This window comes from Rhinoderma darwinii, chromosome 1 (assembly GCF_050947455.1).
Source record: "Rhinoderma darwinii isolate aRhiDar2 chromosome 1, aRhiDar2.hap1, whole genome shotgun sequence".
Lineage (NCBI taxonomy): Eukaryota > Metazoa > Chordata > Amphibia > Anura > Rhinodermatidae > Rhinoderma > Rhinoderma darwinii.
Window position 1 is genome coordinate 236,438,914 of NC_134687.1, and position 14,746 is coordinate 236,453,659.

The 14,746-nt window shown below is 41.6% G+C and overlaps 1 protein-coding gene across 1 annotated transcript in view; it reads right to left on the minus strand.

Moving 5' to 3' along the window:
- Positions 1-3,022: 3,022 nt before the first annotated feature.
- Positions 3,023-14,746, minus strand: part of B4GALT1 (beta-1,4-galactosyltransferase 1) — a 94,103-nt gene continuing 82,379 nt past the window's right edge. The window contains exons 5-6 of the mRNA XM_075862896.1: positions 5,723-5,827; positions 3,023-5,381 (exon numbers count right to left, since the gene is read on the minus strand). Coding sequence (XP_075719011.1) covers positions 5,246-5,381; positions 5,723-5,827 — 241 coding nt within the window. The 3' untranslated portion in view covers positions 3,023-5,245. The remainder of the gene's footprint in view (positions 5,382-5,722; positions 5,828-14,746) is intronic.

Consider the following 14,746-nt stretch of genomic DNA (forward strand, 5'->3'; position numbering starts at 1 on the left):
GTAAATTTTTTAATTCCTCTGAGGTTCAGTGTCTTTGCTCAGACAGCACTTCCGGCAGAGCTGAAACCTGACGCGTCATCAACTAGGTTTACAGGCAGTGGGACCAGAGGCAGAGCTCTGAAGAGCTCATGAAACATCCGCCCGGCCCACTGCCCGTAAACCTAGTTGATGACGCATAGTTTTGCCAAAAGCAATAGCGTAGTCGACTACGCTATTGCTTCCGGCAAAACAACGGGACCGGTGCACAACCGAGACAAACGGAAACCATGGGCACCGGATCAGTCACCATTGAAATCAATGGTGATTGAAACGGAAACCTCAGTCTGTCAGTTTGTGTGTCTGTTCAGGGTCCCGTTCTGAAGGAAAGCTCAGACGGAACGTCAGAACGGGACCCCAATGCAGAGGTGAACAAAGCCGAATACAAAATGTGGGCAAGAAAGACAAAACAGATAGAACATAAGATCGTAGCACCGAAGTCTAGGCAAAGACGGCTTACTAGTGTAGTGAGGATTTTCAGTTCTAGAAACACTTCTAGCTGTATCGATCCGGTATCAATTCAGTTTACTAGCAAAAACAAATGTTTATGTATATATTATATATCTAACCTATACACATACGTTGTGTACTATGGAAAAAAGTATTGGGACACACCTCTTATACCTCATGCACACGGCTGTGCCTGTAATCACGGCCCATGATTGCAGGCCCGGCCGGCTACAGGCCGCATTTTTGGGCCGTGCTCCCATACAAAGTATTGGAGCACAGCCCGTAAAACGCAAAAGATAGAACATGTTCTATCTTTTGCGGTACAGTTGTACGGCACGGACGTCTATTGTAGCAATAAGGAAAGGTGTTCGTGGCCAATAGAATCGGGCGAGTCGGTAATTGCGGACTGCATTACGGTCCGCAATTACAGAGATTTTTTTAGGGTCGTGTGCATGGGGCCTAAATCATTGAATTCAGGTGGTATTATTGCAAATTGGGAGTGTTTAGGAACCACAGCAACCTCGCTATGAAGTGGCAGACCACGTAAAGTTACAGAGCGGGGTCGCCGTGTGCTGAGGCACACAGTACATAAAAGTCATCAACGCTCTGCTTACTCAAATGCTGCATTCCAAACTGCTTCTGGCATTATCAGCAACAAAAAAAAAAAAAACGCGCGCCGGGCGCTTCATGGCATGGTTTTCCATGGGCGAGCAGCTACATAGTGTATGATGGATCACGAAGCAAAATGCCAAGCGTCGGGTGGAGTAATGTAAAGTACGTCACCACTGGACTCTGGAGCAGTGGAAACGTGTTGTGTGGAATGATGAATCACCCTTCTCCATCTGGAATTGTGATGGAGGAGTCAGGGTTTGGCGAATGCCAGGACAATGATACTTGCCTGACTGCATTGTGCCAACTACGGTGGATGAGGGATAATGCTATGGGGTTGTTTTTCAGGGGTTGGCCTTGGCTCCTTCGTTCCAGTGAGGGAAAATCTCAATGCTTCAGCATACCAAGACATTTTGGATAATTGTATGCTTCCAACTTTGTGGGAACAGTTTGGGGGAAGGGCTGTTTCTGTTCCAGCATGACTGTGCCCCAGTGCACAAAGCAAGGTCCATAAAGGCAGGGTTGGGTGGGTTTGATGTGGAAGAACTTGATTGGCCCACACAGAGACCTGACCTCAACCCCACCAAACACATTTGGGATGAACTAGAACGGAAATTGCGAGCCAGGCCCTCTCATCCAACATCAGTGTCTGACATCATAAACGCTCTTCTGGGTAAATGGGCAAAAATTCCCACGGACACTTAAAATTCTCGTAGAAAGCCTTCCCAGAAGGGAAGATGTTTTAGCTGCAAAGTGGGAACCAACTCCATATTATTGCCTATAGATTTAGAATGGGATGTCATAAAAGCTCCTGTGGGTGTCTCAATATTTTGTCCACATAGTGTATGTTAAAGTGCCAGGGATGCAGCCACATGATCCCACTTGTCCAATCAAACAAGATGTCCTATTATATACCAGGCGAGCTTTCTAGTGGCACCCTTAACGGTTTGGGAGTCCAGGAGCACCACTGACTCGTTTTTTTTTTGGGGGCAATTAAAAGAGTCTGGTCCTTATGACAGAATTCCTTTACAAAGTTTGTCTAAGGATAGACCCACAACATCAGATTGATTGAAGTCCAAGCGTTGTGATCCTCACAGAATGCTAAAATAAAATGGTGGCGGCCGCTTCTTCTCCCGTCGACTCTGCTTGCCTATTTCTGGGTGGACATGTTCAGCCACTGGCTAAAACGGGCCGACCATGTGGTCTCCAAAGAAAGATGAGCGTAGCAGATTGAGGCAGTTGTCTACCACAGCTGACATTTTGTTCTAGTGATTGGAGAGTCTCCTAGCCATCTATTATAAGCTAAGGGCCTGTTCACATCAGCGTTAGGTTCTACTGATGGGTGCCGTCAGATCTTTCCGTCAGGGAAACCCATCAACGGATTGATTTCAATGGTAATGCTTCCATTGCTAATGTTTTTTTTGGGCGGAAAAAATAGAGTAGTGGACTACGCTATTTATTCTTTCAAAAAAAACGGAAACCTTATGGAACGGAGACAAACAGCCACGGAAGCATTACCATTGAAATCAATGGTAACACTAACGGAAAGCTATGGTTTCCGTTTGCCTTTACGTTGATCGGATCCTCTGACGGAAAAGTCTGACGGAACCCATCAACGGACACCAACACTGATGTGAACACACCCAAGGCTGAAAGTACACACAGACCTTTTGTTGTGCTGAAATATTGATTGATATGTACCAACCCATGTGTCTCAGCTTCGATAGCAACTTTTATGACCACCCCCCCCCCCATACTAAGAAAAAAAAAAAAAATCACTTAGTTCTGTTTGAACACCGGCAATAAATGACTAATCCACCTGCAATAAATTTTTAACACAAAAGTCAACTTTGCACACACTATTCGTTTTCATAGGCTGTTCTTATGATGCTCAACCTGAAGATGAAAGAGAAAGTGCAAGCCTACGTTGAGTGGGTTCAAGTTTATTATACAGCTTCATATAAAAATATGCTTTTCAATATACAGTTTACAAATACATTATTGATAGTAAACATTTGTGTGCAAATTTTACTGGACTGTACAGGGAAAATAATGTTGCTTTATTTTGCACAACCTGAATTTGTTGTTCCCATAGGCATATACTGACAACCATACACAGATGAGGCTTCCAGGTGTATTAACTATGCTAGTTAATGGAACATTGCTTAACGGTGTAACTTCAAACTAAAGCCATAGCAACCAATCAACAAATACAATTTTTCATTAGTGCAAGATAAACAATGTGAACAAATTGTAGATTATTTGCTATAGTTTTTGTATAGATTTGTACTCTTGAGCAACGTTAATTCTCCTCATTGCTTTTTTTCTCCCTAAACTAAACTCTTGCTCGCAATCAATCTCTCGTATCTACAAACCTGCATTCAGATTAAAGCGCATAAAAACTGAAAATAAAATCCCAGAGATTTCAAGATGAATCATTAATGAGGAAAATCAAGCTACATACGGATAAGAACTAAAATTTGAAACGACTAAAATAGGTTTTATAAGACATGAACTTCCTCGGGCATGGTGTTGATTTAATTACATACAATTTATGTTTATGTACAGGAAACATTCTTTCCCTGAACAAATCCGTTCAAAACAAAAAAATATATTTTTTTACAAAATATTCAAGCCTGAGAATGCCATAAAAGAAATATAAAGCTAAAAGCCTATCGCAGGCTGTTACAGACATAACAAAAAAAGGTCATAAATGCAAATGATAAAGATGTAAAGCTTTGGAAAGCAGGACAGTGAAAGCTGCTTTGTCAATATTTGTTTATCATTACATACAGACAAGGAAAGAATACCTAGAGTTTGTTATATTTATTTTGCAGGGTTGAGGCCCTTTTACATGGGCTAATGATCGGGTAATGAGAGCAGACCAGCGATCAGCCGCTAAACAAGCATAAACTCATTGGTCGACTGATCGGATCTTTTATGCGGCCATAAAACGGTCGCTTGTCGGAAGCACATCTCCCTGTGTAAACAAGGGGATGTGCGGTCGACAAGATGTAAATGTATAGGGACGAGCGATCGTCCCCATAATCCCGATCATTGCTCCCTTTGAATAGAGCAAATGAGCACTGATCGACAAGCTGTATTGTCTATAGGTGGTAAACACAGGTGAATATCTGCCTTTGTAAAACCACCTTAGTAACCAGCTGCATAATAGGTTATCTGATACATCTGTGATGAAGTTCACCATACAGCATTTCAAGAGCTGTACCGGGCGTAAATGAGATTGGACACATATTCGTGCACTTAAAGGCATTTTCCAGTTTTATGTAACTAGAGCTTCTTCATTATCTAATGAAACGTTCTGCAACATTCAAATATACTCACTTTGAATTCCAGAGACCCACAATTTTCAAGATCCCGGCTTCCAGTCAGTGAATGAAAACCTTATTGTTCACATCCGGATTAAAAATCTGTCAGAATAATGTCCAACTGATGCAGGCGTACGGTTCATTATACACCTAACAATCCATGCACTTGTTCAAGTTGTACAGGATCAGAACAGCCTCTAGATTAAAACAATATTTTTTTCATTTATGAGAAAGTTGCATAACTCTTCATTACACAGTGGATAAGCTTTATATAAAGCCGGAATACCCTTTTATGTGTACTTTATGCTGTCATTTTTTTTCCATGTGAAATGTATTGGTGTCCAACAGCAATTATGAAGCAGCTTGTGATCAGAAGGTTCTCTTAATGTAACAAGGCATGAAAAATATATTTGTTATAAATGAACGACCTATAGACAATTTATTATTTTTAACCAACGCTTTTCATATGGATTCTTTCAAAGGTGTTTGAAGATACTTTGGCTCACAGGTCTTATCCTGGTGGAAAGGCCATCATTGGAAAATAAGGCATCTAAGTTTGTAAACAGAAATAACTTAGCAGCGGTATACAGCAATACATTCAAGTTCCACTTCAACAAAAGTATTTAGCTGTGCATGGCTTTCTGAAGCAGTCAAATGAAATAATCTGCATGTGTCAAATATTGAATATGCAAACCTGTAGAATGTCCATTTGAGAAAAAAAAAAAAATTTTATTAAAAAATTACACTTTAACATCATCAAAGTTGCCACCATACCAGCATGGTGAGGTCAGTGAGAGTTTCTTAACCAAATTCAAAATGGGTTAGCTTGGCGGAGGCCCAACATCCACAGTTATTTTGGTGTATAAAGGAAACTTTTCAGTCTTGACCACATTGTATTTAAGAGAATTTATTCCATCAGAATTCATGGTTTGTCTTGTATGGGAAATCAGGTCAAACCTGCAAAGGAATCAACTTTATGTTATTGACAAGCATCGACGGACTATCTAAAGCGTATGGGGGGCGTCGTGACTTTGGATATCAACATGCCTGATCCTTTGCTCCCGCAGGAGATAAGCTGCTGCCAGACGTATCTGGAAGCAGCTTGTTCCCCTCTCCACATTTGTAGTCGGTAGGAATAGATGTTGGCCAAACTAATGTTTGACTGACGGCAATGTAAAGTGTGCGGCTACCCTTAAGGTTATATGAGGTCAACACTCGAGCAATCGGATTTAAACTCATAATTCCATTTGATTCTAAACCCATAGTTGCAAACAGGTCAGCACAGCAGGAGGAACTACCTTTGAGGATTAGGATCATTCTTTGCATCTCTCTCGTGACGGATCATTCTGCACTTTCCAGTAATAGCATCTGGTCGAGATATTGACATCCCTCTAGAGGCAATCCTACATAGAACAAACAAGACAAAAATAAAATTGGTGCATGAACCATGTTATTATCTCGTTCACCCAGCTGTGTCACTCTTATTAGTACTTTGCTAGTTAACATTACATACATGAAAAAAAACAACAACTATAAAACATCAGGGTGGTGTTGTGTCTACGTTAAATTAGAAAAACACCTGAAAAACACTGGCAAATGGAAACTTATTTTTCCTTAAAGAGGCTCTGTCACCACATTATAAGTGCCTTACCTCCTAAATAAGGAGATGGGCGCTATAATGTAGGTGACAGCAGTGCTTTTTATTTGAAAAAAAACGATCTATTTTCACCACGTCAGGAGCAATTTTAGCTTCATGCTAATGAGTTTCTCAATGGACAACTGGGCGTGTTTTACTATTGACCAAGTGGGCGTTGTACAGAGGAGTGTATGACGCTGACCAATCAGTGACCAATCAGCGTCATGCACTCCTCTCCATTTCCTCAGCACATAGGGAACCTTTTAGATCGCTATGCGCTGTCTTTTACTAACACATTAACAATACTGAAGTGTTTAGACAGTGAACAGACATTCCACGGGATGTCTATTCACAATCCCTGCACTTCGTTACTGTGTCTGTGGTAGTTACAGCAGAGGAAGCGTAATCTCGTTGTAACCTGTCATCTACAGCGTAATCTCGCGAGAATGGAGCAAACATCTGTCAGACTTATTTCTACATTAGACACAGAAACTGGAGGAGCATCTCAATTGCACCCAGACCGTACCAGAAGATGGAAATTGATGTAGTGGGACTGATCTGCGAGATAATGGCAAGCAAAGTGTAACTATGGCTAATTTTTAGGTCTACTGATGTTTAGATAATTTTTTTGTGCAACATGCCTAGCTACATTCGCTCACATTGTACAAAAAATCTCTATATGCACAGAAAATTATGCTGAATGTCATATTTTTTTAAATATTATACATATCTAATGAAAGATGCCTAAAATTAAACTTTCTAGGCCTTAATGCAAAATCTGTAAGCCCCCACCTACCATGTCCTTATATTACTGGTGTTTTCATATATGGCAGAGGGGCCCTTGGGGCCACTCCGATAGCAGTCCCTTTGTTCAACTGCTACCTCTACATCCCTATAGCTAGGGCCCTCTCTGATGTGGTTTATACCAATCTTTTACGTGCAGCATGTAGAGCTTTGTAATTATGTGCTTGAATCGTACTTAATGGCCAAGCACACTAAAGTAATTTATACACATTTGGCCACATATCAATTTGCAGTCCCCCCAAAAAAGGATATCTGTTTATGTGTGTGAGGCTTTTTTATTTTTTTTAGATTCCAAAAATCTTGTTTTTTATCTGATATTACTTTTTTTTTTTTAATATAGGTGCAGGCATCTCTCCATTCTCAGGGACAAAAGGGGTGTCCGGGTACAGCAGGCCCGGAAGGCCATATGCTTGGCACTTTACCCAGACTGGGTGGACCGCACACAAAAGGAGCAGAGTCAAATTGGTGAGTTTTGGGCAGATTTAAATTTGGTTTGATCTTGTGTTTTTTCCTCCAACAGGAAAATTTTATTGTGGCATGACTACACCATGAGGTTCAGATGACATTGCAGTATTGCACACCTCTTAAAGGGAATGTGTCGCTAGAATTTTTTTTTTTCTAGTTAAACAGTTATTATATACATGATTAGACATTGTTCTAATTTTTTCAAAGGTCAGGAAAGATTATAAATTAGATTCTAATTTAGAACATTTCCCTGTGCTGGTCACTAGAGGGAGTAATTCCCAAAATTGCAGCATTGGCATGTGGTAAAGCAACCACATTGCTTTATGCTGCAGAATTTGAGAAACAACACTCACTCTAGCGTCCTCAAACAATCCCCCCTCCTTTATCCTGGTTAGTGCCAGGAGAAAGGAGGGGATTGAATGTTCAAACCTCCTACACGGTGTGCCGCAATTTTTTGAGCGAATACACAGTGTAGTAGGCTTACATACAGTGGTAATCACACACTAAAACACGAACATACACAAACATAACTTACTTGCTCCTGCCGCAGCTCCCTCCGGTCCGTCCGCTCCTAGTGCTTGCTTCTAATCACATGTCCGGAAGCCGCGACCGGAAGTAGTCATCTTACTGTCCGGCCGCGGCTTCCGGTCCACAAGAAAATGGCGCCGGATGTCGCTCGGCTGAAGACAGCGTACACCATAGTGAACGGCTCCCGTTCGCATTCTCTATGGGGATGTATGTGCCGTATTCCATCTCTGTATGTGTCGTTAATCGACACATACAGAGATGAAAAAAAAATGGCAGCCCCCATAGAGAAGTAATAGTTAGAAAAAAAAAAAAGGAAAACACAAACACACAAATACATAAAATGTATTTTACCCCCTTCCCTCTTTGGCCACTTTTGACCTTCCTGACAGAGCCTCATTTTTAAAATCTGACATGTTTCACTTTATGTGGTAATAACTCTGGAATGCTTTTACCTATCCAAGCGATTCTGAGACTGTTTTCTCGTGACACATTGGCCTCTATGTTACTGGCAAAATTTGCCCGATACATTCAGTATTTAATTGTGAAAAACACCAAAATTTAGCGAATTAGCATTTTTCTCAATTTAAATGTATCTGCTTGTAAGACAGGCAGTTCTACCACACAAAAATGTTGCTAACTAACATCCCCCATATGTCTACTTTTTAGATTGGCATCGTTTTTTGAACATCATTTTATTTTTCTAGGACGTTACAAGGCTTAGAACTTTAGCAGCAATTTTTCACATTTTCACGAAAATGTCAAAATGCTATTTTTACAGGGGCCAGTTCAGTTGTGAAGTGGCTTTGAGGTCCTTAGATATTAGAAACCCCCAATAAGTCACCCCATTTTAAAAACTGCACCCCTCAAAGTATTCAAAACAGCATTTAGAAAGTTTCTTAACCCTTTAGACATTGCGCAGGAATTAAGGCAAAGTAGAGGTGAAATTTACAAAGTTCATTATTTTTTTCCAGAAATTCATTTTGAATCCATTTTTTTGTACCAAAGAAGGTTTTACCCAAGAAATGCAACTCAATATTTATTCCCCAGGTTCTACAGTTTTAGGAAATATCCCAGATGTGGCTCTAGTGTGCTACTGGACTGAAGCACCAGCCTCAGAAGCAAAGGAGCACCTGGTGGATTTTGGGACTCCTTTTTATTAGAATATATTTTAGTCACCATGTCAGCTTTGAACAGGTCTTGTGGAACTAAAACAGTGGAAACCCCCCAAAAGTGACCCCATTTGGGAAACTACACCCCTCGAGGAATTTATTTAGGGGTGTAGCAAGCATTTTGACCCGCCAGTTTTTTTGCAAAAATTTTTGGAACTAGGCCATGAAAATGAAAATCTACATTTTTTCAAATAAAATGTAGGTTTAGCTAATTTTTTTTCATTTCCACAAGGACTAAAGGAGAAAAAGCACCATAAAATTTGTAAAGAAATTTAACAATACCCCACATGTGGTAATAAACGGTTGTTTGGACACACAGCAGGGCTTAGAATGGAAAGAGCGCCATTTGGCTCCTGGAGCTCAAATTTAGCAGGAATGGTTTGCGGAGGCCATGTCGCAGTTGCAAAGCCCCCGAGGGGACAAAACAGTGGAAACCCCCAACAAGTGACCCCATTTTGGAAACTATATCCCTTGAGGAAATTATCTAGGGGTATAGTGAGCATTTTGACCCCACAGGTTTCTTGCAGAAATTTTTGGAATTAGGCTGTGAAAATGAAAATCTACATTTTTTCAAATAAAATGTAGGTTTAGCAAATTTTTTTTCATTTCCACAAGGACTAAAGGAGAAAAAGCACAATAAAATTTGTAAAGAAATTTCTCCCGAGTAAAACAATATCCCACATGTGGTAATAAACGGCTGTTTGGACACACGGCGAGGCTGAGAAGGGAAAGAGCGCCATTTGGCTTTTGGAACTCAAAATTTAGCAGGAATGGTTTGCAGTGGCCATGTCGCATTTGCAAAAACCCTGAGGGGACAAAACAGTGGAAACCCCAAACAAGTGACCCCATTTTGGAAACTACACCACATGAGGAAATTATCTAGGGGTATAGTGAGCAGTTTGACCCCACAGGTGTTTTACAGAACTTATTGGAAGTAGGCCGTAAAAATGAAAATCTACATTTTTTCAAAGAAAATGTAGGTTTAGGTATTTTTTTTTCATTTCCACAAGGACTGAAGGAGAAAAAGCACCGTAACATTTGTAAAGCAACTTCTCCCGAGTAAAACAATACCCCACATGTGGACACAAACATCTGTTTGGACACACGGTAGGGCTCAGAATGGAACTAGCACCATTTGGATTTTGGAATGGTTTCGGGGCACCATGTCACATTTGCTGAGCCCCTGTAGTACTAGTTCAGTGGAAACACCCCAAAAGTGACTCCATTTGGGAAACTGCACCCCCTGAGGAATCATCTAGGGGTATAGTGAAAATTTTGATCCCAAAAGGTTTTTTGCTGAATTAGAATTAAGCCATGAAAATGAAAAATATATATTTTTTTCCAACAAGATGTAGTTTTAGATCAACATTTTTCATTTTTACAAGGAATAGAGAAGAAAAAGCCCCCCAACATTTGTAAAGTAATTTCTCCCGAGTACGGCAACACCCCATATGTGGTTATAATCAGCTGTTTACGTATATGGGAGCATTCAGAAGAAAAGGAGCGGTATTTATCTTTTGGAGCGTAGATTTTGCTGGAATGGTTTGCGGACGCCATGTTACATTTGCAAAACCACTGATGTACCAAACAAAAGTGACCCCGTTTTAGAAACTACACCCCTAAAGGCATTTATCAAGGGGTGTAGTGAGAATTTAGACTCCACAGGTGTTTTTCAGAAATGAATACGCAGTGGATGGTGCAAAGTGAAAATTGCAATTTCTCCACTGATCTGCCCATTCACGCACAATATGTTGTGCCCCTAGAGAATCTTACCCCATAAATTGTTAAGCGGCTTCTCCCGGGTATGGTAATGCCTTACTTGTGGCCATAAATTGCTGTTTGGGCACACTGTAGGGCTAAGAAGGGAAAGACCGCCATTTTTAGCATGGATTTTGCTTGGTAGTAGTTCTGTTTGTGGTTTTGCTGGCATTTCAGTTTATAATGTGGGGGCATATGTAATCTGTGCGGAGTACATCAGGGCATAATAAGAGGGTATAATAATGGGGTAAATAATACAATTATCCATAGGTGTGTGTTACGATATGAAGCGATCCGTTATGCACAGGCCAGTGTCGCACTGATAAAACGGTTTTCTTTCCCCCTTTTGTAACACTCTGCACCTTTTGGGGACTTTTTCTCCTTCGTAGTTTGGGAAATATTGCTGGGAACGTTTTGCGCTGGTATAATACGGGCACCCTCACTTCCAGCGGATGTGCTTTGTCCCTTCCCTTTCCTAGTTCCTAAATACTAGGGCCCTGAAACTGAAGGAATGTTCCCCTCCGGCCTGCGCATTGAGATGTTTTTTCATCACCGCATTATTAGTGCCATAACTTTTTTATTTTTCAGTTGATTGAGCAGTGTGCGGGCTTGTTTTTTTGCGAGACGGGCTGTAGATTTTATTGGTACCATTTTAGAACACATACGACTTTTTGATCACTTTTTATTTAATTTTTTGGTAAAGGAAATTACCAAAAACAAGCAATTCTGAAATCGTTTTTTATTGGGGTTTTTTTTCGTCATCCACAGTGCGCCCTAAATTACATGTTAGCTTTATTCTGCGGGTCGATACGATTACGGAGATACCAAATTTATATAGTTTTTTTTATGTATCGCATCTTTTGCACAATAAAATCACTTTTTTTATAAAATCATTTGTTTTTAGTGTGGACATATTCTAAGACCCATAACTTTTTTATTTTTGCGTGCACATAGCGGTGTCAGGGATTCTTTTTTGCGGGACGGATTGCCGTTTTTATTAGTACTATTTTGGAGTAAATGGGACTTTTTGATCACTTTTTATAGCATTTTTTGGAAGGAGATGTGACCTAAAAACAAAGCTTGACGGTTTTTTTCATGTTTTTTTTTTTTACGCCGTTCGCCGTGCGGGTTAAATTACATAATAGTTTTGTAGTTTGGGTCGTTACGGACGCGGCGATACCAATTATGTATAGTTTTTTTTAATTTTTACGTTTTTTCCCATAATAAAAGACTTACTATGGGAAAAAAGTCAGTTTAGCTTTATTTTTATTTGAAATGTGTGTTTTTATTGTTTTACCACATTTTTATTAACTTTTTTTTATTTTCTTTTACTTGTCCCACTAGGGGACATGAGGGCCTGATGCCCCGATCGCTACTCTAATACACTGCACTACATACGTAGTGCAGTGTATTAGCGCTGTCAGTTATTCACTGACAGCAAGCCTATGAGGATGCGCCGCAGGCGGGTCCTCATCGGCTCCTGTACAAGGCAGTCTCGGATGCCATTTTCTGGCGTCCGATTGCCACAGCAACCCAGCGATTGCGTCACTGGGTTGCCGGTCGGGTTAAAACCTAAAATCTATTGAGTGCAGCATATGAGGGGTTAATCTGCCGGATCGGAGAATAGCTCCGGTCCTGGCAGTTACAGGAGGGTGCCAGCTGTATAATATAGCTGTCACCCCGCGGTGATGGTGCCGGCTCTGCTTCTGAGCCCGCACCATCACTGCGACGTAACTGTACTGCGCTTTGCGGGAACACCTTCCTGGCAGCGCCGTATATATACGGCGGATGTCGGGAAGGGGTTAATAAAACACAAAGCAAATTGATGTAAAATTTTTTTTTTTTGCGACACCCTTTCTTAAAGAGCAAGCAAAACGTTCCATGCATACACAGGCCTTAACCTTTATGGTTCTGTGTTTGCATGGCACAGTTGTTACTTCATATGAGTCTCATTGTAATAAATTGCCACACTGAAAAAATACATTAACATTTTTGCCAATGTACTTTATTTTAGAAAAAGATCTTCAAAAACGGTAGAAGAGTGTGCAGGGCCACTTCCAGAGGAACTGCAAGAAGGCAGAGAGGAGTGAGTCCCCTCTTTTGTGCGAACCACCATCACCTTACCATGAGCAGCTGCTGTTCCTCCTGCCCAACGGGAACTCCCCCTGTGAGTGTTTTTTAATGTTTTTTTCCCCCATAGTGGTGGATTCACACACTGCAGATTCTGTACCAGAAATGTCTGCAACTGAAACTCCGTTCCATTTATCAGAAGAGAAGTTGAAGAAATTCATACAACTGCTGCAGAAACAAGCCCATTGATATTAATGGAGCTAAATTTCAGTTGCATACGGTCATGCCTATGGCCGCAGGGTGTCAGGCTCACTCACCTCCCGACGGCCGCAGCCGTGGATCTCACTTCCGCTTCTCCGGGCCGGGTCCCGAAAGGTGCGCACGCCCGTTCCTGCTACCTGTATCCCGTGCTGTCCTGGTCAAGTACCCTATTGAGTTGGATTTGTGCTGCGTTGTGTACCACCCCTGTCCTGTTATGCCACGCCTTGTGTCCGCCTGCTGCCAATGTCCCTTCCGAGCCTGCCTCGCTACGGTCTGAAGCAACCACAGGTACACCCATACGAACTATAGACTGTTACCTGTGTCCTGTTAGTCAGCTGCCATACCGTTAAGGCGGGAACGGCCCAGTGGGTCCACGTACCCAACGTGACACATACATTTTTGCATCAAAAACTGCCATGCGGGACTACACTCTTATTATTTTGAACAATATTCTTTTTTATTAGATCTGAAGTACATTACTGTAAGAGTCTGGCGGAGTCCCCTGATGAACAGAAGGAACAGCAGCAGAGGGAGCCCACTCCTAGTCGTTCTTCACAGTAGCCCAAGGAAGCAGAGGGGGACTCTAATCATCTGATAGAACCTCCATGGGTGGCCACACTGCCAGAGGGGGAAGGCAAAGCAGCAGCTACAACAGCAGCAGCTCCAGCATGGGTGGCCACCCCAACATCACGTCCCAAACCCTCTACCCATACACCTTTTACGCAAAGGCAGAGTCGGAGAACCCTCTGGTAGATGGACAGGCAGCTAGAGGTTGAGACTAAAACCCTGTCCTTTATCCGGAGGGTCAACGTCAATGATGAATGTGGCTTTTCAGGTATGGTATTGCATTCCCCTGCCGCCAGATGTCTACCGAACTCCGGCATTATCTCATCTCGAACATCAACGCCATGAAGGCAGTCTTAGACTCTGCTCACCTCCTGCCCAAACTCGAAGATCTCAATCTCCTGATGGTCACCGGCCAACGGGATGCTCATTCAATCTTTTTTTCATGCAGCCCGGGGTCAAATCCACTGCCACCCAGACCGACCCCATAAAAAATTTTTAATCTTCTCGTTACCCTGGCCGCTGCTGGTTATCAATTTTATAAGGCTTTTTTCCTTATCCCCCCTCCAAATACACTAGCCTTGTAATTTTAAGCCTCTTCTATTTGTCCATGTGAACTTAATTTAGTTTAAGTATTCCAACATTTTGTAAATTTTTGTTCAATTATGCTTTAGAATGGTTGTTGGTTCATATCTGCGCTGTTTTTTTAGCTATTCCGTTCCATTATAAGAACAGTATAATGTGAAAAACGGAAGCACCGGATCAGTCACTTGACAGTACCAACGGCGCCCGATGGAACCCATTGACTTTAATGGATTCTGTTGGGTTTCCGTCATGGCGTCCGTTGTTTTGCCCGCTGCGCTCTTTTGTGTAGCAAAAACATGCACTTCGTGAAACCGAACATGGTCAGGTTGCTAAATATTAATGTTTCCCCACACACACATTTGCAAGAGTGTATAGGAGTAGTGATCTCCAAATGGTTGTTCTCCATCTCTTGGCAAAACCAGCGAGCCCTGACATCCATAGGCCATTAATCCATAAAAGAAATAGTAGTTTGCCAATAGCAG